This window comes from Eupeodes corollae, chromosome 1, assembly GCF_945859685.1.
Source record: "Eupeodes corollae chromosome 1, idEupCoro1.1, whole genome shotgun sequence".
Classification (NCBI taxonomy): domain Eukaryota; kingdom Metazoa; phylum Arthropoda; class Insecta; order Diptera; family Syrphidae; genus Eupeodes; species Eupeodes corollae.
Window position 1 is genome coordinate 108,989,029 of NC_079147.1, and position 26,190 is coordinate 109,015,218.

The 26,190-nt window shown below is 35.4% G+C and overlaps 1 protein-coding gene across 5 annotated transcripts in view; it reads left to right on the top strand.

The window, feature by feature from the left end:
* LOC129938818 (GATA-binding factor C-like) overlaps window positions 1–26,190 on the top strand; it is a 111,395-nt gene that overhangs the window by 35,412 nt on the left and 49,793 nt on the right. For all 5 annotated transcript variants that reach the window (XM_056046606.1, XM_056046601.1, XM_056046602.1 and 2 more), the window contains exons 3-4: window positions 14,644–14,912; window positions 15,269–15,842. In XM_056046606.1, coding sequence (XP_055902581.1) covers window positions 14,644–14,912; window positions 15,269–15,842 — 843 coding nt within the window. The remainder of the gene's footprint in view (window positions 1–14,643; window positions 14,913–15,268; window positions 15,843–26,190) is intronic.

Genomic DNA, 26,190 nt, shown 5'->3' on the forward strand with positions numbered 1-26,190 from the left:
GGAACAGGTTTATCTCAAGAGCCTGCTTCTTTAGCTCCATCGTCATCCTCATCATCAACTCTAGGTATATATACGAAGTATCTACAATGCGAAATTTTCAGCTTGAAGTTTTCCATTTTGTCTTTGCCAGATGTATAGTACCTACCTATGTACTTAACTACTTTTATAGGTTGTACCCGCTTAGTAGAGACGCAATTGCATTTTTATTGTTTGTAGGAAACTTTTATTTTTCTTCAAGTCGGTTTTGGAAGGTTTACGTAAAAACAAAAAAGTAGTCAGAGTCTAAAAGAGGTTAAAACAAAGAAAAGATTTATGTCGTTCTTCCGTTCCATTTGACGGTATATTCTATAGGACCTATTCCTATCCGTAGGTGGAGCAAGCTCACAACGACGGCCTTAAATTCCACCTAACCCGCATTCATTCATATTCCAAGTTTTGTGGAATCGAAAGTCTATTATAATGGTTCAATCCTTGATTTCACATCACCAAAGCCATATATTTATATATTATTAAAAAAAAAAAACAAAAAATAATAAATTTGAAAAGAAGTCATAATATTCAAAAGGAAACCTTCTTCCTTTACCCTTTCTCGTATCGATGGAAAGAATCAATTTGATTGCTGTTGGACATCACAGCCATCAGGACAGTATGGAATTTCTGATGAGGATATACTCCTCTCTGCACACGACATCACCACTATACCAACTTACCTATGTGATGGGAATATGTCGCCGAGACTCATCATCATCATCAGACTCCCGATTTATATCTCTCGCCCTTGTCTTGCAGTCGAAAAGAAACGAAAAGCTTCAACTTCTTTGTGTTGTGTCTCCATCTTTAGCCTGCCTCATGAGTTATTTCTTTTTTAATAATTTTTATTGCAATTTCCACACTCTTGATAAGTTGCCTGTTCAACATACTTAATCAGCACCAACACCACACGTACCCCATATATAGATTCGCGCCAATAAGATACCTCTACCTCTTACCTACTTTACTCTTCAACCCTCAAGAAACTGATGTAAGATCACACCGAATACATCATGTATTCGTTTGGTCATTTCATCGTTAAGCATATTTTGATCCTAATTCCATATGGACTCTGGACACTTAAGAAGAGAGCAGGAGGAGGAGAAGGTGGAGTATTTATCCACCATCAAGACAAAAGGACGAATTGTTTTTTTTTTTTTATTTTGGTTTTCTTGGACGAGGGGAAAACAGTGATCGTGATCATATTTCAAAAACGTAATCGATCGTCGCGATCATAATTTTTCATGGCGTTAAATATTGCGCGTCACAGCTTGTTAACCAATCCGCGCAAGAGTCTCGCGTTCTTGGAATCCGCCCGGACACTTTCTTCATCTTATATCTTGTAGATTGAAATAAAACAAAAAGTGAAAAATAAACAGTGGGGTGCGCTTGATTTAATCCAAAAAAAACATAATTGAAAAAGTTTTATTATTTCATTGTTCTTAAGTCCCTTTACATTCATGGACGGACCTGGGCCTCAACCAACATGCGTCTCCAACCAGCTTGGTTCCTAGCTAGCTGTCACTAGCTTAAAACGCTAAGTTGGTTAAGGTTTTCTCCCCCTGTATGCGCCACCTGAGTCGCGGTCTTCCACTACTGCGTCGTCCCTCGGGATTGGATTCGACCTTCTGGGCTCTACATGATTGATTAAGTCGTTTGACTTTTATTCTTTTAACCAGGCCACTGTCGCTGTACAGCACGTATCGTTCGTCGTTGTATCTTCTCCTTCACTCACCTCCTATGGGGCTCAAAATATCCCGAATATTTTTTGCTCTCGAAGCATCCTAAGACGGTATCATCTTTCTTTGACAGGGTCCAGGCCCAGTTTTGCACAATTCTTCCCAGAACGACGTTGAAGAAGTCGCATTACAGTGCATCGCCTTGTCTAAAACCTTTTTTGACATCAAATGCATCGGTAAGTTCTATTCTGACCTCGAAAGAGCAACGTCATTCTGCATAAACGGATAAGTTTGCCAAGGAATCCCAAAACTTGACATTGCTCTGTAGAGCTCTTCCCTATGGATGCTGTCATACGTGGCTTTAAAATCGAAAAAGAGATGGGTATCGATTTAAAGCTCCTGGGTTTTTTTCCAAGATCTGCTGTAATGTGAATGATTGATCAAAAGTGGACTTTCCTGGTCTAAAGCCACCTTTCAGGTTATTGAGAACCGTCTTTAGTCGTTCACATCATACGACAGAAAGAATTGTATATGCAATGTTCAGGAGACTGATGCATCTGTAGTTGGAGGGTCTCCTTTCTTGTGTATTTGGCAAACTATCAAGTCATCGCCTGCTGCTTTGAATAATTAGGTAAAGAAGTCCAAAAAATAAGCAGCGATGCTTTCTGTTATAACAGATTTGTTGGACTTCAGTTTAGACATAGCTTTCTTTACTTCGTTGAGGTTGTTTATCGAGTTCAGTTTGTGAATTTGTTGAAGTTTAATATTTAAAGTGGGTGTGTCAGTGGGTGGGATACAAAAATACAGTTAATTGTGCGGAATAGAAACAACAAAACGTCACAATTTTTCTTTCAGGAGTGGAAGAATATTATAATAGTTTACACATGTTTCATAAAATAAGAAAAGTCTCTTTCAAAGTCTTCGACCACAGGTTACAAAAAGTCCCTTAAACATTTTAAACTAAAATAATTTATATGCCTAATCAACTAAACTGCACTGTATTATACGATCTGTCGAAGAAGAAAGAGACAAAAAAAAATAACAAAGATCGTTTGTGCCATTTCGATCGAGCTGTGCTAAGGCGTTGTTAATCGCGTTTACACGCTAAATTTAAGTTGGATGCTTGCGCGCGCGATCACTCTCTTTTCCCTTCCAATGCAATGCAATTCCACATCATACGAGTATAACCTACAACAACAACTACATACCTACTAAAACGACTTAAAAAAAAGTGCGGTTATCTACCACCTCCAAGACGCGACCAAAATTCCCAATGGCTTATAAAACTATCTCTTTGACGACGACGTGAAATATAAAACATAACGCGAGCACTCATATTGTATCTTGTGCGCGTTGCGGTGCGATGGTGGTGACTCTCGTTCTACAACTTGTTTTTGCTTCATTTATGTCGAATTTTTAGGTCTGAGCGTTTCTTGACTTGCTATTGAACGCGGTTGCGGTTGCTTTTACCGCTGTTCTCATGCGTTTATCTTCCTCTCTTTTTTTCGAGCCATTAAAAAAATGTCCTTCTTTTCAAAAAGATATGACAGAAAACAAACAGGCCAAACAAACAAAGCGCGCAGAAAGCGCCTCTTCTTTATAAATACTATATCGCGCCATACTTATAGCTTTAAAGACTGATGGTAGATGTGCAACTTGGTTGATATTTCTGGCCCCATAGATGCGTGATGATCGTCAATCGAAAATTTTGGAATTTCTCAAGAGACGCCTCGTGGTTCTTTTTGCGGCTATACTTGGATCTGGACCAGAAATGACGGTGGTGGAATGGATGGCTGTGCCGTGCGGTGGAGGCGGTACAACGTATTGTGGACCACCAATGATTCTGTTGACATTTATTGTATAATGGGCCAAATCGAAGAATGTGTTGTATGCGGCGCGTTATAATAAAATAAACGCGTATCCTGGCACATTTATCACAAAACACGCGACGTGCGATGTCTTTTGTTTGGTTTGACGATGACGATGACAAAGACTAAGACGATGATGGTCGATTCGTCGATGATGTTGGGGCGCGATCGTTTGGAATAAATCCATAAATACATGAGAAACTAACCACCGCGCCGCCGCTGCATCCTTGCTTCCTTTCCGATGCATGATGATGATGATGGGGATGGGGATACGCTCGTGCATAGTCTCTGTGGCATCAACCAGCCAAAAAGGGCAACAATCATAATTTATTTATTAAATTATGCACATCACGGCGAGCGGACAATTTCTTGAATTCGTCTGTTTTATCGTTGTCGTCGTCGTGGTGGTCATTGTATGAAACAAGCAAAAGGATGCTCAGCATGATGGTCACCATATAACCATCACTGCGCCGTTGCCGCTGCGCCTCCGCTCCGAGGAGGTCCTTTTTGCCAAATTGTATAAAGTATTTGAGGGTTGTGTGATCATCTGTGATCAGGCGGCTTCTTGGACACTATCGACGACACATTTGGCCCCCAAAACGTTGAATATTTGATTAGGCTTTAGAGTAGTCCTCTCTGGTGCTTTTTCTCGCTGTGGTAAGATGGTATAAATATGATTCCCCATGCGTATCACACAAGCAGGCGCATAGAGAGCAACGTTCAGAGTCATAAATGCAGCCTGATTGTCTGCGAGGACTCGCATGGTACAGAGGATGCAGAGTGAGAAGCATACATATCGTGAAGAAGAAGAAGAAGAACGGATTCTGCGAATACCGTGGAACACGGGAAATGGCGAATCAGTGCGGTGGTGCACAGCAGTATGCCCCGCCGCGCCAGGAGCAGCCACTGCGGCATCTTCGCGCACAGCATCATCTTCTCTCCTGCGCGCCGCAGATAGCCATCACTAGTCAATTTATCATCGTGATGATGGGGCGGCTGGTGCGCTTGCGCAACCGCAAACGACAATGAACGTCACAAGTTGGGTGGTGAAGGTGATGTTGGTGGTGCTGGTGCTGGAATCTTCTTCATCTTTTTGCTCTTCTTTTTTTAGTTTTGTTGGTTTTTGGAAAAAAAATATGAGTGAATGCGCATCCTTCTGTTTCTGTCAGGGTTTTCAGTTTCTTTGAATGTTTTTTCGCGAACCCACTGCGCGCTCACCAAACAACTGTCAGTTTTATTTCATTTTTAGTTTATTTTTAATTTTTGTACATTTTTATTCTTACTCACTCACTTCAGTAAAGGGAAAGATGGCTACAAACATATCTAAGCTTATATAGGCAACTTCGACTTGTCCATGAGAGATGCGCCCGCGATGGATGGCAAAAGCAAGAAAACGACGACGAACAAATTAAATTGCACGAAAAAAGCTGTCAGACTAACATGACACATTTGAATTTATAATCGCGCGTCCCAATGATGGACTATCAATTGGACAAAAATATGACTTCTTGCACTAGTGACAGAAGTGACAGCAGACCATTCTGCCTTTCCAAGCAAGCAGTGATGATGGTGCCAGTAGTGGCTTGGCTACACTTAAATATATATATCTACATTCATGTGTAAGAAAAAGAAGGCCATTCATCTGATGAGCCAGAGTCGTCTGAAGGACTGGATGGTGGTGAAGAAAAAGAACGAAAAGAAATGCATTGGCGGCTATTTGGACTTCATGTGGTGTTTGGTGATGTGTCGCAAGAATTTTTATGAAATATTTCCAAGATGCACATTCTTTGATTTTACTGAAATTTCTATCCAAATTGGTGGGAAGAATGGCAATAAAAATATGAACATGGTCCCTTAGTTGACTTATCTTCATAAATAGTTTGGTAGTAAGAAAGAGTGTGAAAAAGTTAGTAAAATTTCGGAAAAGAGTCTTAGAATATAAAATTTAAGGCTCCAAAAAGGGCTCACCTTATGAAATTGCACTGCTTCAAATCAAAATTGAAATGCCTTTTTATTACAGGTCAAGTCAATTACGCGACGCGCGCCGTCCTGCTGGAACTACGTGCCGTCTAGGTCCATATGGTTTAATTTTGGCCATAAGAAATAAGTTATCATCGTTATGTAGCACTCGCTGTTGACGGTGACCACCTTACTAACGTCGATTCCAAAACAGTACGGATCAATCACGCCGCATTATTACCTGGTGAACCTTACATTCAACCAAAAATGCGCCTCGTCACTAAAGATGATTATTCGGCCAAAAGTGCGGTCCTATTCCAAATGATTCGAAGCCCAGTCAACGAACAAACGGCGTTTTTTTTGTCATGAGCTTTGAGCTCCTGGGTCAGCTGGATCTTATACGGGTCTAGGTCCAAGTCCCGACGAAAAGTTCGACAATTTCAAGTCTGTGAAAGGCCGAGTTCTTGTGCACGGTAAAAAATAGGCTGCCTCGGGTTCTGCTGTACACTTTCACAAACCGCTTCGATGTTCTCCGCTGATCTAGCTTTTCTTGAACGTACGGGTATTCACTGATTGTCGTCTTAAATTTGGCCACCAAACGTTGAAGAGTCGACTGTAAAGGCCAGCCACGTCTACAGCAAAATGGGCGCAATGCGCGCAATTTTTACGTTAACGAACACTTATTTTAATAAACACAAGATTTGACAGATGTCACCGAAACAAAATGGATGCCACGGGGCGCCAAAAGCTACCCGCACTAATTGAAAAACTCTTTCGATAGACAGGAATTATATATTAGTGAATTATAGAAGAACCGCGAGCCATAGCTTTTACGCTTCATCTTGTTCTTTATTTTACTATGACTTTTTAAGTTGATTGTCCATCGTATCTTACAGACTGAGCTGTGAAGAAGGTCGTTGTTTAAAGCAAGATTATTATTTTATATTCTTCAGATACAGTGTTGTGAACTATCAGGCTTTGCTTATTATTTAAGTTATGTCAAGGACTCTTTATTAAACGAGATTATTGAAAGCTACACATGTTGTCAATTTCGGCCTATAATAGAATTAAAGGATACATAATTGTATTCTTGTTGAAGTTAATACATATTCAACTTCTGTTCAAGTTTCTACTAAATATCTTTTTAACAATATTGGTTAGATATATTCTATCAGTTCTTCTTCAGTGACTTTCTCCGAAATTGCTTAGTATTCAAATTCGAAAACATTAGTACCTACTCAATTTAATGTTATTAAAGATCAATAAAGCAAGCTTACTTTTTTTGGTAAGATAAACATTTGCTACGTTTAGAACTGTTCTAGCACAGATAAGAAGAAATTATTTGTATCAGAAGAATTTTCAGGTGATTTATCAATTGTTCTATCGAAACTTGAAATGTTGCAGTTTTACGATATTGATGAATATTTAGCCTTAGTCGCTTAAATTTCGGAAAAATTTTCAGGTTGAATGTTACCTCTTTGTTTGAGTAATTGTCCATCTTAGCTGTGTCTTACCATTCCATGTTTTCTTTTTAGAAGTCCAAAATCATAAAAAGATGTCGAACTCATTTTAACATTATAACTCATTATTTCGATACTTCCTTCCAGAAGAAGGTAAGGTTAAAGTAGCTGTCCCTAAGATGGATGGAGTAGGACAAACTTAGGCCAGTTCATTGGACCATGGAGATACCATAAATCTTGAGGCTTTCTTCTAAGCAATTTGGAGTTTCTTCCGAAATGTGAAAGGCTGATTATGTTAATATGATTGGGAACGTTTAGATGGTAAGGTTATTCTTGAGTTTTTGAGCTAGACCAGCGCATGTACGGAATAGCCGAAGAACTGTTCCCTCCTATTCCTCAAAAGTCATTTGAGAGTATGTCTAGCCGCGTGTCACGCTTTCCTATTAGACAGTACCAAGTTATACCACCGATTATAGAGCTTATATGCGATCAGCTAAGGGAGTACAAGCACCGTAAGCGCTCTAAATCTATTGTAGGCCAGATGTTTTTTGTGATCGGCGCGTATATTAGCAATAGTCTACATGTAACAATTGTTATTCTAGCATTAGCCAAACGTAGAATATGTTGAACTGTACCATTTCGGGCGATTTAATCTGCCTTACAGTTTCGTGGAAATGTCTGATGGCCTTGCACCCAGCAAAGGTGAATATAAAACTATTGTGCTATCTCCATTAGAGAAGATTGACAGTTATGGCTTGTTATAGAGTTTGTAGAGACAGAGTCCACAGATTTATTAGCGACCTGACTATCTGAGAAAATACGGATATCAGATGTTGATATCACGTTTTCTTAAATCCATGATGAGTCTTCTTTTATCCTTTACAGTAGGCATGTTAAGAAATGGAAGCCTTGAAGAAGCCTTGTATTACTTTCTCTTTAATGAATATCAATCAATCTTTCCTATACCTTAGATGGAATAATGATAGACTTATATAGGTCGTAGAACTTTAGGATTGACTTGCGAGTATTTCCCTGCTTTAAGTATAAAAACAACTTTCAATTCCCTTCAGAAGAAAGATTGGTAAATTTTTATACTAAATGGCTGAGTGAGAACTTTTATTTCAAAAAGTCATCTGATAGTCAAATGCAATCATAAATTATAATGCAACAAAATTTTAATCTACTACAATAAAAGTCATTTCTTCATTAAAAAGTTCTAAGTAAGAACTAAAAATCCGTGCCAATTAAATATTCTCTGTTAATTTCTTTTGAATTTCGAGTTAGAAAAACTATTTCTTCTTATACTTCAAACTTTATCGACAATCCGGTAGTAGCTGAGCACGTTTTCTTATGTAATTTTATTGTTTTTCCTTCGATACCAAAACTTGTAAAAAAAAACGGTATTATAAAATTCCTCTAATAACCAAGTTAACACACACAACTAAAAAGTAGCTAACTAACTAACAAAATTTGCATCTTCTGACATTGTCGTGTTAATTGCAAACAATTATACCCCGCACAAAATAACTAACCTATAGACGTTATAAGACGTTTTTTTCTTACAGACCTTTCGCTTCTATAAGCAATCTATACGTACATTCAAAAACAATAGATTTATACGTCGTTCGTCGTAAACTTACACAGAGAAGCAAGATCAAAGAATTTGCCGATAAATAGTTAGACAATTTTATAGCAAAAAACATTATACGACTGTTATTATATGTATACCGGTTATAAAGCTACCTAAAGCGCCTCTCTTATAATATGACAAGCTACTTGCCCATGCGCATATAACATTGACCATTAAACGACGATTAAACATAGCTTGCCCGCTATTGACCATTGTTTAAAAGAAAATCAAAGTTTAAAAAAAAAAAAACATAAACGTGATCTACATAATTAATTGACTTCCATATACACAAGTTTATAAAGATTATTATTAGTTGGTAGGTTAAACTATCACAAGTCACAAGTAAGGCGTTTTGTAACGGTTTTCAACTTAACTATTTTACAAAAGATTCCTTTTTTTTCTACCATCATCATGTACTTACTGACTTACTGCGATTCTCGGGAATATGTCAAATTGGAAATAAAAGAAATTGGCAGCTGCTGCCTTCTAATGGGTGTGATGTTTTAAACATGCATATTTTGTTTGTTCTCGCATATTAAGCCCCCTCCCATTTTTAACCCTCTTTTAGATGAAAAATCAGAGATAATTTTTTTTATGCTTATAAAGGTATGATGCAAAAGCCATCTGGCTGGGCTTTATATGATGGTCTAGGGACAATATTGTCTTCTTCTCCCGTCTAGGTAAACGAACGTCCATTTTTGTTATTTGTTTAAATAATACATGACCGAGGCTGATGAGTGTCTATAACACATTTAACAGAGGGGTTGGTTAACCCCATTTCTTTGTTTCTTACATATATTTCTATAAATATGCAATGAAAAGCTAAAAGAAAAAACATCCTTAAAAAAGTGTAAACAAAAACTAAATGAGGCCTTCGAGATGAAGACGTTTAAAAATCTGTGTCATCTTGATGAAAACGCAGAGGCACTTTTATCAGAGAGAGGGAGAGGGATAAGAAGAAACCTCATTAGTTAATGCAAAATAAAAAAAACCTTACAAGCCATTAACTAATGCACCAAAGTGAATAAAGATCCTGGAAGCATGATAAATTTATTCGTATACGCCATCTTTGACGCGTCAAAAGATGACACCTTTTTCAATTAGTCAAATGAATTACTTTTCAACACTCTCGATTTTTATTTTTCTCATCAAAGATCAAATCCCGGGCGCCATTTTTATTTTTCTTATCAACGATACAACATCTATATCTTGGTATGAAACATTTTCGTCTGACACTTCACTACAGCTATATACATCGTCTCATTGTGCAGGACAAAAAGAAAAAGGATTGCAATTTTCGACGAGCGTCACAGCTATGTCCTATAGAATTTCTTAGTGTGTTTTTGTTGAACAGGGGAGAGGGGAGAGGAAACATATATAGAAATTGAATTCAATAGGCTGAAGCTGAACCCTTTTTTGTATGTATATGACAGTCTGGAAAAGTGTTGAGTGTTTTTCTAACTGACTTAACGACAAGACACTAAGCATATTGTTCCAATCGACAGAGAATTGAATCTAAAGTAGTATCTCACTTTTAAGATCAATCTTCTTCCGCAATCGGATTAAAGGAGTGGATTCTTTTTATTTAATTCATTTTCATTCATTTACTCTTTACTTCGATGATGATGATGATAATGATGTGATAAAAATCTTACGTTACGATTCGAAGCAAATGTGATTGGTAGGTCGGTCGTTTAGAAGGGTTCAAAAAACCGTAAATTCTGGTATTCTATTCTGTATTTTCAAGGGTTGACGGAAAATTGTGATAAAAGGGTCGAAAATACTGCCTACATGTAGGTATATATATATTATAACGAGTCTATTAGAGGTTTTTCTTCATCGTCGTTCTTTAATCTCACCTGCCTTCCTTTTGGTAATGATAAAACACTACATAGAAGGATGGGTATTTATACAAAAGGGGATAATCAATCATATTAAATATGGGGAAATTACTATAAGGGAAGAAATTTCTTCTTTTTTTTCTGTCTGTCTTCTGGCTCTGGGGGTGCGAGATTCAAGTGAGTGAAGAAAACTTCTTGAATTCGTTTGTTAAACTCTCATTTCACCTGCTTTATAAAATAAGACTGTTTTTAATCCTTGAATTAAACACACAAACAAAAAACTGGACCTTGGCGGTTTGGTGATGTGTGGCGCGAGTCATCCTCACTCTTGTTTAAAGTAAGTTAGGTATGCATAGGTACACAAACGACTTAATAATAATCGACATGCACCTGCCCCAGTTGTTTGGTTTGTTGGAATATAAGAAGGTATAGAAGGCATACGTCTTCGTCGTCGTCTTCATCATCGTCATCGTCTTTTCGTGTTGCACTTCCAATTTAATTTTATATATTTTTATAAAATGTGTATATTTATGCAACTCGGAAAACGCAACGGTTTAAAGTACACTTCAACCACTATATTGCAATTTAATTGTTTATTTGTTTTAATTATATTGCTTAAGTTTTTATCCAAAAGTCTCGAGACTTTTATGCACATGTGGGTTACAATATATAGCAACTTAAGATTGTTATTGTTGTTTTTGATGATGTTAATAATAGACGCTACTGAACTACCTGTTATCACGATATATAGGGCGCCAAATATGCGATGTCTGTCTGAGATGAAATTGAAAGTGAAAATTGGATCCAAAGTACATATATAAAAATGTACGCGTGCGCGCTCCTTATATTATTGTTATTATTGTTATTATTATTTTATTTGTTGTTTTTGTTTTTCTAAAAGAAATTCAAAAAAACCTATGATAGCATAAGAGGCATGGTATGGGACAGGCCCCGTATATACATATAATAAAACTTCCATCACAGAAGCTTATGCAACATCAACTTATGTCAGAGATGCATGTAAGACAAAGTTGATTGTTGTCGTCATCGCACATAGCACGCGGTTAAGATAGATAGATGATGAATGAGTATATATACGAAATGGATGGGCGGTTGGTTGTTTGTTGCATGACTAAGGTGTTACCTGGTGATATGATGCAAATATACTTTTTTGCTATACATAAATTTACCATTTATGATTCACTGAACCGTTTATATGATGTACTCATACAAGGCTTAAAGGTACTAACTTTATAAAGTTTTGATATATGTATATATAGATTGCATGGTTTGCTCTATTTTGTTTTTAAGATTAAATAGAGCATTAAATGTTTTGTAAGAGTTTTGCACGAGCGATAGTGTAAAGCTCTCAGGAAATTAGTTTTGTACACATTGGGAAAACAGTTCTTGTTTTAAATCTTCTTTATGTTGGGTTTTACATTTTCGCAATTTGTCTCTTTTTTGAACATTCTGTAACTGGTATTTCTCCCTGCCACAGAAATCTTTCTATATTCTTTCAAACTGCATAACTTAGTTTATTATTTGCCTTCAAAAAATACAACAAAGTAAGTGTTTAATTAATATTTTCTCTTGAACTTATTGAAGAACTCATAACCGATAGAATACAATGGTCTTTGCCAGTAAGGTAAATTTTGTTTGTTCTTTTTATTTATTAAGATATTTCACAAAATTTCAATTGAATGAAATATTCAAGGTTCACACGAACCTTACACAAAACGAAAGAGTTGAGCGGCGAACTTGATTTTACAATTTAACCAAATATTATTACGTTGTAAAAGTTTTTTGAACGAAATTCTTATTGATACTTGTTTCAAAACATCCTTGAATCTAAAAAGTTAGTAGAAATAGACTAAAATTTTCATTGTTCTATAAAATTTCACTTTTTAAATATCTCGAAAATTCATTGCAATTCTATTAACAAATATTGTTTGTTGTAAAACTTCTTTTAATGTTGTGTTTTCCTATGTTTTCGCAATTTGTCTCTTTTTTGAACATTCTGTAACTGGTATCTCTCCCTGCCACAAAAATATTTCTATAGTCTTTCAAACTGCAAAACTTAGTCTAACATCTGCCTTCGAAAAACACAACAAGGTAAGTGTTTTAGTATTTTTAGCCTTAAACTTATTGAAGAATTCATAACCGATACAATACAATGGTCTTTGCCAGTAAGGTGATTGTTTTCAATTACAGTCATCACCTCTTGCTTGCAATCAATCCAAATCATCTACTTTTTTGATGCTATAACTCTATCACAAGATTATGTGTTCATCGATAATTTGTTACAATTCATCATAAGGCGTAAATTTCCTCTCGACGTACGTGTTTGAATTCAATTGTACGAGTATATATTTCTCGATGAAATTAAATCTACCATCATTGCACGGATTTACCCATATAATTTGCCATCTATATGTATACAAAAAAAATAATAACTTCAGCCCTTTCTGTGGATCATCTTCAAAATAAAATCATCATAATATGGTATACAATGCTCCCTGAAATTTTCAGACGAGAAATTACATGAAGCACTGTGTTTCCCCACAGTTTTTGGTTTACTTTACTCTCAACGAAAGGAAGTAAGACAAAAGTGTGAAATATACCTACTGAAAGTCCACAATCCAAAATAGATATGTATATAAGTCTCATACAACAACAAATAAAACCAAGGAAAAAAGTATATTCTATCAAATTAAATATTATCTCAAGATGATTGTACGATCCTTGGACTTTAAGAGCTTCTACTACACGAACTATATACAATCGATCGCGGGCTGTGAGGAGCTAAAGCTATACATTCAATCTGTGGCAAAAGGTAAACGAACGGACAGACATCATCAGGCAGTGATCGTGAAACAACAACAACAACTACAACAATAACCCAACCAACCAACGATCATCGATCTTCCATTCGTATCCATCTCCTCGCTCTCGACGGATGACGATCAGTCTGCCATAATATCTATAATCAGGTCCACGTACATATAATATTGGCAAAAAGCTGTTATTAGGATAATCAAATGGGAATTATCGTGCCAACTGATCGATCGTGGCAGATCACCGTCATTCGCGTCGATCATCTGGTATAGAGATGGACAACACGGATCATGTGAAGGATATGGCATCAGTCATCTCAAATGCCAGAGACCAATACCTATTACCTATATCTTTGGGTATATATATACATTTTCTTTTGGTGCGACATTTGAAGTTATAGATGCCGATGACTTTGACTTTAGTTTCTGCGACGACGATCGAAGCGACGGCCTGCATAGAGGCTTTACACGCATATTTGAGTGCTTCTGATTCGAGATTTAAGCTCCTATATTATAATAAATCCCCTTGATCCCTAGATGGTATATTACATAAATCCGTGCATAAATCTCACTTGGTGTCCGTTAAATTATATGCTGCGTAAAAGCCTTTACCGGGTTTTGGGGCTATCGGCAAGTTCTTTCTCGCTCCCTTCCTCTTTCTCTCATAGCTTCACCAACTCCTTTATTTTTTGGGGGGAAATAAGTCTTAACGCGATTGTTTATGATACAAATTAAACAATTTATGACAATCGCCCTGCCAAACAGAAGCTTCCGGCTATATCTCCTTGCGCGCGCAGTCCACGAAAAGTGTTTGAAATTATATACACACACAAACGATATAGAAAGAAAACGGTTCGTAGCAAAAGCAACAGCAGCAGCAGAAATATAACAGGCAGCCCGCACAATGCCCATACATACATCTGCATCTGAATTTTTGCGTTATTTTCTTTCCTTTGAGTTGGATACTGGCTGTGGCGAGACCCAAGTTGGGGCTCTGTGCAAACGGACTATTATCTGGTGTATTTGCCTCCTGGATAAGAAGTCCCATACCATACTTTTGAATCGTCGATGCCAATATTCAAAGGATCGCTGCTGTTGCTGATGCTGCATCTCACCATGCGCCGCCGCCATTGCGGTGATGTATGATCTTATTCTTTGGCGTAATTTCAACTATTAAAAAGCAAAAATGTTTATTACAAAAAATTACATACCCTCTGGTGGTTTATTTTATATTGATTCTATACCTATTTTTCTTTCTTTTGTTCTTTTTGTGTTTTTTGAAAACAACAAAAATATTTATAAACTAATAATTTTTGTTTTTTTTTGTTTTGTTTTATTTTAGCTTCACGAATGCCATCGTCACATACATCGCCTCAGGTATGCCGACCACACTTTCATCCGCCCTTAAGTTCATGGTTAACCAGCGATCATAAATCATTTCCGCCTGGCAGTCCGTGGGGTAGTCCGTTTGCATGTCCACAGGATCCGCAGGATAAAATTGGCGGCCAAATACAAAGCCATCAAACGGGCCAGCATTCATTTCCATTCCCTCCAACACCGCCAAAGGACTCTACGCCCGATTCAGTACAAACAGGCCCATCCGAATATCAGGTAACGGTTTTGTTCTTTCTTTTTTTGTATTAATTTAGAACTTTATTTCAATTTCAATGTATATTGCCAGAACTATGCGAAAAAATGTATGAAATTCAAATGCACATTATGCCAAACGAAAAAGTTGAGCAACGAACTTGATTTTACAATTTAACCAAATATTAATAAGTTGTGAAAGTTTTTCGAACGAAATTTGTATTGATACTTATTTCAAAGCGTCCTTGAACCTAAATAATTAATAGAAATAGACTAAAATGATCATAGTTCTGGCAAAATTTTGCATCCTAAAAATTTCAAAAAATTAATTCTTGTTGTTTTTCTCTCTTTTATTATACAAAAATCAACACAAATTTTAGGCTGCTGTGAATGCATTCATGCATCAAGCACAAGCATCAACTACCTCACTTAACGATACAAGTTGCGCATTGGATATCAAACCAACGATACCAAACGGTAATGTCGGAGTTGGTGGCGGAGGCGGCATCGGTGGAGTATCAAATCAAGTTCCTGCGCCCAAACAACGCGAAGGTACGAATGCGGGTAACAGTAATAGCAATAACAACAACAATACCAGCAGCAATAATCACAATACGCATGGGGCTAGCAATAATAATAATAACAACAACAATAATAATAATAATAATCATTCAACAAGTAATAATAACAATAATAATAATTCAGCATTAAATGGTGGTGCAAGCAGTTTATTTGATAGTACACAAGCTGCATATGGGGTAGGTGGCGGCGGTGTAGGTGTAGGAGGCAGTGTTGGTTATGAACCTAGTTATGCTGCAGCATATCACCATCACCATCATCACCACTCTCATCATCAGGCAGCAACGGCTGGAATGTTTCAAACAGCAGCCAGGCAAGCGGGTATGAGCAGCCAAGATGTGAAACCACAAAGGACGAAGCCACGCACAAGTGCCGGTAAGACTAAATACATATGGTGTGGGTGAATATTTATTGTTTTTATATCAAAAAAAAAAGAAGAAAAAGTAACTTAAAGTATATGTTTTATTTTTTTTTACTTATTTTATATATTATTTGTTTAAATGTTTGTTTGTTCAATTCAATTATTTATGATCTGTATAGTTTCCCATTTGTTTCTTTTTTCTCTTATTTATTTATGATGATTTGTTTTTATATTCTAACACAAAAGTTTATGTTTTCAAGAAAACCAAAAATAATAAGAGGACAGAGGGTATTTTCACAGGAAGAATGAATCTTAGATTACACTTTGCAATCCACAACGTGTATTTCTTAAAACTGCTTGACACTTCCTTTTTATTCTAATCCGAAAAAATGTTTGTTTTCTAAAAAAAGCAAAACAGCTGAGGTATGAACTTCCAGACTAAGGTCCTTTAATTTGTGTGAAATTATTATTTAAATTAATTATTGCAAGAATTACGGCAAAATCAGGACTCAAATCACCTTCAGTGTATGTGTACTATGTACGTTAATTTTTGCAAAAACAAACTAAACATGAATTTAGGAAAAATACGAAATACACGGATTTTAATAACTCACCTTGATTCAAGGCTTTCACACGTTTTTTTTGCACCCTTGAGCACGATTTCCTGTTTTTTTTTTTTAAGTCACGCACCTCATTTGAGGTGAATCGCATATTTACATATGTAGCCTCTCCCCATACGGGTCCATATATAATGACTTTTTTCCATCATCACAAAATTACGTGAATTAGCATGAGAACAAATTCTGACGCATGAAACTTGCCCTCTTTTCACTTACTCGTAAATATCTTAAGTTCTTATACCTTTATATAAATTTTGTTTGCATAAAGTAATAAATGTTTCTGCACATTATTCCTTGAAGAGCAACAACAACAACAAAAATTCACCCACCCATCTCAAGTATGCAACAAAAACAGACACAAAATTCAGCACCAGCTTCTTTTTGAACTGTGATGAGATGAGTTTATAGGAAGCTTTGCATATCTTATCCTTAAAATCCACACCACCCGCATATTATTTTACCTCGTGTATCTTTTTCTTTTTTTTTGCGTGTTCAAAAATCGAAAATAACAAACGATAACCGTAATAATGAATAGGATGATTCTGGTACAGCACACAGCACACAGAAGCACCAGCATCAGTAAAAAGAGGGAACTTCGTAAGCAACCAGGATGGGAAAATTTACTGACGCTTGCTGGGACATATATTTTCAGGTGACAGCGCCTTTTTGTCTTAACGACAACCAAGAAGTCGACGATACGATACGATACGACGACGACGATGAGGTTCTTCTGTGTGGTGCCCTTTTTTTTGTTTCTTGAGAATCCTTCTTTACGACTTCTTTTTCCTTTTCGATTCCCAAAAACTCTCTATATGCCTATACAAGTGGAGTCTTTAAAAACTGTCTTTGCAATCAGCCAGCAGAATTTTTACAAGGCCTTCTTCTCTTGTGCACTATCGCAGTTTGTGCTTATTTTTGTGTGTTTTATTTCTGTTTTTGTTGTTGTTGTTGGGTTGTTTTGTGTTTTTGGTATATGTCTTTTGTGTCATCCTCTCGTGTACCCACAACAAGATACTACTCGGCTCGAAATAACATGTGTCCAATCGATGCAGTTAACCTTTATGGTTATTTTCATTGTATTTTAGGCGCATCTCTCGTATAGCCTTAAACTCTTGAAAAAAATAAACACACTCATACACCGTTTATTGTTGTTGTTGTTCTTTTAATTTTATTTTTATTGAAGTTATGATACTCAGAGGTATAACTTGTCTATATACCGCGCCTTTTTTATTCGTCTGCTCTCTTATAGTCAGGTGCAACTATACACATTCAATTCAAAAAACCCATCATCAAGGTGCAGATAGTTACCACATTCTTTGCATTCTATTTTTGTTTTGTTCTTGTTTATTATTTTCTGTACACACACCAAAAAATAAAAGGAGAAAAATCAAAATAAAACATTATGTTGATTTATATTCATGATTTAATTTTATTTAAGTGTTGAATTTATTTTTTGATCTTTATATTGTTTCAAAAATTTCTTCGATTTTCGTTTTATGTTCACTTATTATTTCTCTTTTTAATTTTTGTGATGTTTTGTTTTCTGTTCAAGTTTACTCACATCATGTGTCTTTGTCTTGCTCACGCACACAAAATTTTATGCTAAGCTTTTGTGTTGATTTCGGCTTCTGATATCAATGATTGATGTTGATAAAAAAAAAACAAATTTAAATAATAATATTAATTAATTGTGGTGTGTGCATGCACTTGATCTCTCTTTGCTTTTATTCGCATAATTATGTGTGAATATCTATATAATACCTTAAAACCACAAACGATAAATTAAAAATTAACAAAATTAAATACTTTCATGCACGCAGTATGTGTAATTAAATATTAAAGAAAATAATCAAGCAATTAATAACGTTAAACATTATTTTCCAAAAAAAAAACTCTTAGAAAACCAATTAAGCCGAAGGCATTCTTAATCTTATAGGAACTAACTTGAAAGTCCTCTAGGTTTTAAAAACAAAAATTAACCTTATCTACATATATGTTTCAGCTCTATGTAATAATAGAAAAGATATGTCCTTAGGAAAAATCATAATATTCATATAACAAATGAAAGAGCTGATGTCCGAACTTGATTTTATTTCAAATCCTGTAGAATTTGTTCAACTAAATCTATAAATAGGCAAAGTTACATACATTTTAGAAGAACAGAATTTAAAAAGAAAATCCAAAAATGTAAAAGTGAATTTTGAATATAACATCATTCTGAAATTAATGAGAAACAAATATAAAATAATCTAATTTTCCTAAAATCATCAAAACATCATATTAAAACCCTCCCATATTTTAATCACCTTTCTGAATTATTGTTTTTTTCTTTAAATATTTAATGAGAAATAGAATCAAATTCTTCGACTTCTCAAAAAACTAAAAACCCTTAAGACCTTTTTAATGTTTAAAAAAACAAAAAACACGTATATTTACACTTTATCAAATGATAAAATATTTACTCGACCTCTCTCTCGCTATACGTAGCTATATAGGCAATATAATAAGGTTATAGGTAATAATAATTACTCACTGTTGTTAGTATAACCTTGTCTATAAAAACCATGTCATCCTCTCGCCTGGTTACAAACATAAATCTTTTAAATGCCCTCGAAGCGCTCTACAAGTATCCCTGATTTTTTCCTTTGAAAAAAGACTCACTCCTGTTCTCTTATTTCCAATTACAGTTATATTTCGTAATAATTGTAACCAAAAATAAGAAAAAAAATATGTCAACTATGATACACTGCCCACAAAATAACAAATACAAAAAAATAAAGGAGGAGGCTATAAAAGACTTGAGGAGACACAGTAGAAAAGGTCACACACAACAAAAGCAATTCTTATTATTACATTTTTTGTTTGTTGTTGGTTTGTTTTTGTTTAAAGGCAACATCATTAACTTACTGATTTATTAGCGGTCACCTCGTAACCAACAGGTAAACCAACTTAAATACAATAAAACAAAAAATGAATTCCTTATAGCTGGCTGGCTGGGCTGGATGGCTTCCCTCTTAGGCTATAGTGAGAGAGAGGTTCACATTCATATACCAACAACAGCATCCACCACACATTGTCTTGAAATAATAATAAAACAAAAACAAAAATAAAATAAAACAACCCAAAAAACAAACAAGAAACAATAAAAATGAAATTAAAAGGAAAAATCAAAATTTTGAAATCTACCGTTTTACCTGTTTATAATTGTGTGTATTTTTTAGTTTAACGACAACTAAAATAATTTAAAAAAAAGAAGACAATTTTTTCTTAAAAACTGTCTGGGTCAGGGTCTATAAGGAAAACCATCATCATCATCATCCAGACGTTGTTGCTAGTTGGGTTGTTTGGCCAGAAGGCAAATCATTTTCCACGGCCATGCCATTAACCGCAACCACAACTGCGACTTCAACTGCGACCACTGTGCACCATGCCTGCCGCGTTCCATGAGACATTTCAACAAGATTTAAAATTTATATGTCGTCCGCGTATCGTGTTGTCACAGTGTTGTCTCGCACGGTGCAGCATGGTTCTTCAGCGTCGTATTTGTATATTTTATATCAACCATAAGCAGTAAGCACCATCAGGTAACCAGCAGCAGCAGCTTCATCTGCATCTTATGGTATCTGAAAGAAAAATATAGCAGTTTATAGAAGCTCCATCCAGCTATACAACAACAATAAAAAGAAAAACACACACAAAATTCACTGAATAGCCAGTGGTCATCTTCGTTATAATTATTTTACCGGAATTCCTCGAAGTAAAGGCTTCTTGCCATGGTTACCAACTGATATTTATGCATCCTCATTTATACAACATTAACTTGTTGGGTTTAAAAAAAGATAGAAGTGACGATTAAACAAAAACTTTGCCAGGCAACATCTTAAAAGCTATACCTTCTTAAGTTGCAAATGTTTGTTCCCACTGAAAGCTTTTAAAGGACATTTTTATAAAATGAAAATAAGGTCAACCCTCAACTTGACCTCAAAAAATTTAAGTGTTTTAATATTGAATTATCCAAGTTGGCAACACTTTTCTCCTTAAAGTCGCATCTGTTATATTGCGTGATTTTATATCCGTTCAGTATTAACATATATATGAGTATGCATACATTTTGTGGATGATCCCGATCCTCTAATATCCATATACATATATGTATACCTTTGCTATGTATGAAGATACCTTTGGGTTGTCTTATCTTGTTTTTATTTGACTTGTAAATTAATAAAAATTTAATTTATTTAACTGCTACCGAACCAAAAGCAATAAAACATAAAATATCGAGAATTATGGATTTTAAAAGATCCCAAGACAACCCAGCATCTTAAGTCTGAGCCTGGTTTGATTTTGTATTTGTCCCTTTTTTTGTTTGTTTAAAAATATAAAATTATTTAATTGGTGGCGTTTATGCTGGCGACAGACATTAATATGCGACTAGCGAGAAATCGACTTGGAGTATCAGCTAATTAGTTGTTAAATGAACAATAAAAACAAAACAAAAACATTATGCAAAACACTATAAAACAAAATTAAATAAACAACAAAACCCACACCCCAAATACAAACACAAACTCAAACACAAATGTGACTTCGACTGACCATCATATCGCATCAGACGATAAGAATGTGATATGTGCGATTAAACAACTTGTAATTGAAATCGTTTGACATTCCACTGAGTAACTGTGTTTCTGTTTCTGTTATTATTATTTTTTTTTTTGTTATAAAACAAATGAGGAACTAACTTTTATACTCACTGATTAAGTCGGTGAATAATTAGTAAGAAAGTATCATCATTATTCTATTCTTATTACACCTTCCTATATAAAGTATACAAAAAAAACAAACTATACAAGCTACGAGCTGTTTATGACAATCCTTAAAATTCCTGGTGGTAAATATTTTTATATTTTTTATTTTATCTACTACTACACTACATCATCGTTGTAGCACGTATTTAAGATTTATTTGTCGTCATAGTCTTGGGGTTCTTTATTTTTTAACATGCTATATATCTATCTATACGAACCAAAAAGTGACATTCAGAACCAGGTTAAATAAAAATATATAGAAGGCTCAGGTTGGTTGGGATTTCGGATTTCCACGAAATTGAAATCACTAAAAACCTAAAACATACTTTCATACAATCGACTATACGAATGAGGAAGAAGAAACTCGACTCGGTAGGGGTTCGCCTTAAATAAAGGACATCGTGTCTGAATTGTGTCACAACACCATAGCCCAGCGACAGTCAGACAGTCATACAAAAATGACAAAAATATACAAACATATACAATACATTCGTATGTATGTTTGTTTATAAAAAAAAAAATAAAAAAAAAACAGAAAATGTTTAATGACATTTGGTCAGGGAAGACACCATGGACGGAAGCCATCCATAATGAACAAAACTTCAAAAAAAAATTACTATAAAGCTGCGCTGTTGCATGCATGTCCTTGTGGACAGATCAATAAAAAACCAAACGCTCTGTATGACAGTTTTTTTTTGAAGAAATATTATATTTAGTTTAGGTATTTTCAAGTCATATGAAGCTTATGTATGTCCCCATTTATACATCAGCCCCAGAAGAAAGTTAAACTCATCGCGAGTTATTAATGGTTCTGACAAAAAGGATATGTCAAAATATTACTTCTTCTTATAAAGTCGGAAAAAGAATGTTAAGTTGTATGTATGTATGTTGGTTTTATTTTTCATGTCAGTTTTTAAGTGAGAAGTTGAATATCAATCATCAACTTTTATTTAGTGCCCATCAGTTTTGTGTGTCTTTAGACAGAGTGGCACAAAAGTTTTTACCCCTTATTGGAAGATGATCCAAGCACTTTCTATGGTCAACAAATTATATTTAAAAAATGTACACTTAAATAGATTTTTTGTTTTAAAGTAAAACATACTTCTGTAGGATTTTATACACACATACATGCACAACACATGTGTTTTGTGTACCACTCTGTTTTGAAATAACCTTAGCACACATAAAATCTGCACAGAAATAGAGAATGTTGAAAAAACCTTGAGTTTTTATAACAATCCGTTCTAATTTAAAAAAGTTGTTCTACTCATTTTGATGATTTGGCGCTTAAATACCGTTATAATGGCTCTTAACTCACAATGTTTGACTTTTTTCTTCAACAAAGAGATTATGGTCCTCCGGCATTACGAATAAATATCAGTATACCCTGTCAAATACAGAAGAGATTGGTTCCTTAACCGTACAACATGAATGTGAAATGTTTAACAAAACTTTTCTGGCAATTGTAGGAGTCATTCAAGATTACAACCGTTTTGAAAGTTACTCTACAAGAAGGTCGAACTTTCTTTCCTGTGTGCGAGTAATGTTGTCAGATATGGAGGGGACATATTGTTTTAAGCCGAATCCGAAAAACTAATTTGAAAAACCACATTTTATGACAAGAATTACTCTTGGCGGTGTGTCAATGCCTCGTGAGAGGCAGTACCCGTGAAAAACAAAACTTTAGGTGGCACAGGCAGGCATTGAACCCAATACCCTTGGCAAGACAGTCTTACGCACTAACCATGCCACGGGTACTACTTTCTAATTAAGACATTTATTTAAAAATTTAAAGCTTCAGCTTCAACTTTATTTCATTTAAAGTAGGAAAATATTGCGGGATTCTTAAGGAAGGGACGCCTTAAGTCGAAAAATTGCATTTCGGGTTTTTGATTTGGTGTGACAACCTTATAGTTATTTTGTCTCTTTTGTTTAACAACCACAACTTGAGTCTAGAACAAAGTGCCCAATACAATATAAGTCTAGTCTTAAGACAAAAAGACAGACAAATTAATATTTGTTTTGGTAATAACGACTTGAGTTGATTGAGTCTGTGTAACCAGTTTCTGAGTTTAGTCAGACAATATCGCATCACAGCTGATTCAAGCCAAATAAAATGACATTTGAATCGCTTAATTAACTCTGTAGTTCACCACCAAGCGTTACTAATCCAAAAAGTCATTCTAAAATTTAATTAATTATGCATAAGTCTAGATACGAAGTATGTATAGATATAAAATAGAATGAATTAAATTATCAATTTAAATTATTTTAGACTTTTTTTTAGAAAACAACCTTTCACACATCTAATAATATCTAGAGGTTTACCAGATACCTTCTATGCCTATGCAACTTCCCATAAAATGCACATATTTACAGACAGTAAAAAGGTACTCAACGTTGCGAGCAAGCAAAGCTCTTTGGTTGTATCAAACGACACACAAACAACGAGTATCATCAAAACTAATGACCCTAAATGCTAATTTGCATTCGACTTTAGCGCGCGGTCATGCTGCGGGAACACGTTGTTTTTGGGGGCTGAAAATTGTTAACCAGTCTTAGCCACAAGTCGCAGCCGCAGCCGTAGTAACATCAGCAGCTACAGAAAACTATCTACCATAAATATGTACATATATGTAGCTGTTGTTCAACGCACTCTCTTAGAGTTCTTGGTGGTTTTAGTGCGCGGGTGACTAAGACCTTTATTATATTACGAAGAAAAGGAGAAAAAACCATGGAAGCGGAAATGATGGATACATTCTCTCATTTTAATAACTTAAAAAAAAAATAAAAACAAAATTAAAATAAAAGGAAATGACTTAAAACCACCTACAACAACATAAACTAACTACGACTACAAATTCCACCATGCGCTTCTACCTTAAGACCTTAAAGTTGGTTATTTGTTTATAATGGCAACAACAATAAAAAATCGCAATGTGCTTCTCTTTTAATATATGTAAACGAGCGAGAAATAGCAAAAGCACCGTAAAGAAGTTACAAAGTCTAGAGAATTAGTAGTGTAAGGTATTTGTTGCATAATTATTTGGGAATCCTCAATCTAATAAATCAGGTGGTCAGTGATGTAGTGCACTTTATTAATAATTTTTACTTGTAGCAATGTTTAAATAAAAAAACAAAAAGAAAATTAGAAATTTCGTTGGTATGAACTTTTCACTAGAAGTAATTATACGCACCTAAAGCTGCCCTTACACGGCCAAATTGCTCACACTGAACCAAATTGGTTCAAAAGTTGTGATTAGACTTTTTCCATTTTTATTTTTCGTTTTAGAAAAGTCCCAGGGTGTCTTGGGGAAGATTTTTGTATTACGTATTATGAAATACGATTATTTCAAAAACTACTAAACGGTGCGGGGGGGGTCTTGTCATTGGAATCAGTGATCGTGCAGATTTCTCAGTCAGTGCCCAAGCGAGCATCATGCGTTCGGAATTGAGCCATTTTTCAAGAGTAAGGATTCGTTAGGATTCGTACGTAACTGCGCGTCTACAGTTTTGATCATACTTCGGTATTTGACGAATAAGTGATGGTCAAAGACACTTAGGCTATTAATATTCCGGGCCCCAGTCGATCTTCAAGGACTCCCTAAAATATTGAAGTGGTTGAAGAGAGTTTACGTAAAAATCCATGACTTTCGATACAAAAAAAGAAGCCTCACTGCGACTTCCAAGAGCGGTTTTTCATGAAATTTTAAACGAGGCTCATTTTCAGGGCACGTTAATAAACAAAGCTGCCATTATTGGGTTCCAAGAACTCCAAGAATCAAGGCGACAAATGTCAATAGTGACAATTACTGACGAATGATTTCTTTTTGACGAACCTGTAAGTTTATTCATCGCTTTCAACCAACAAGATGGTTTGACACACGGCTAGAGATTAGATGATTTTGCTTCGGGAAGTTTTCGAAGTTCTTGAAACTTATCAGTTCTTGAAGTTCTAGAAAACTTATCAGTCCCTTTGGGGACATCTCCTAGCCACCAAGGTTCCCAGACTTTACTTTCAATAGAGAACCTAGAAACTCTTATTCTTCATAGAAAATAAACAATAGTTCGAAGTTTCACAGAAGAATTGTGAGATCAGCTATTTCCTATTAGATATTAGAATCCCTATAGTATCTGGGAAAATAGGGCAAAAGGTTCAAATAATAATAAGTTCAAGAAATTTAATGTTTTTTAATCGGCACAAGATGTCATCTTTAGTACCTCAATAATGGACTTTGCTGGGTCTTCTCCTGCTGCTACTAACTACTTTGAACACATTTCAGAACTTTAAGTAAAATTTTAAGCTCATTTTAGTAAATTATCAAGACAAAAATATGACGTCGATAATTTAAAAAATTGTAACATCTTTCCAACGTTAACATTTTAGTAACTTACTTAAGGTGATGCTACAGTCCTGTGTGAACTAGGGCCAACTAAACTTCTCCCTAGGTATATGTCTCCAGTTGTGCGCACTAAGTTGGGTGGGATCACTTTCCACATGTGGGCACCACATGATCCACGGGTCTTCCTCTACTGTCTTGTGGGTGTGGATTCGAAGACTTTCCGGGTCGAAGTATTTGCTTCCATGTGCTCTACATGACCAAGCCACCGCAGTTGTTGGACTTTTACCCTTCTGGTTAAGTCTATGTCGCTGTGCAGCCCGTTCAGCCCTAGGTGCTTCCATCCGCTTTTGTCATAGTCTATGCTTTTTAACCGTAAAGCAGGACGGGGATGATGAGGCTCTTATATAGCGACACTTTGGTCGCTCGAAACTACTCAACTGCTTTTTTAGCCTAAAGAAACAGCGGTTAGTAAAACATCTTGTACATGAGTTACGAACTGCGAACTTTGGAAGATCGCATATTTTGACTTTTCTTTCACATGAGCTTTATTTCTATCCGCAGAGTTGTATGATTTTGAGGTTAATTTGAGCG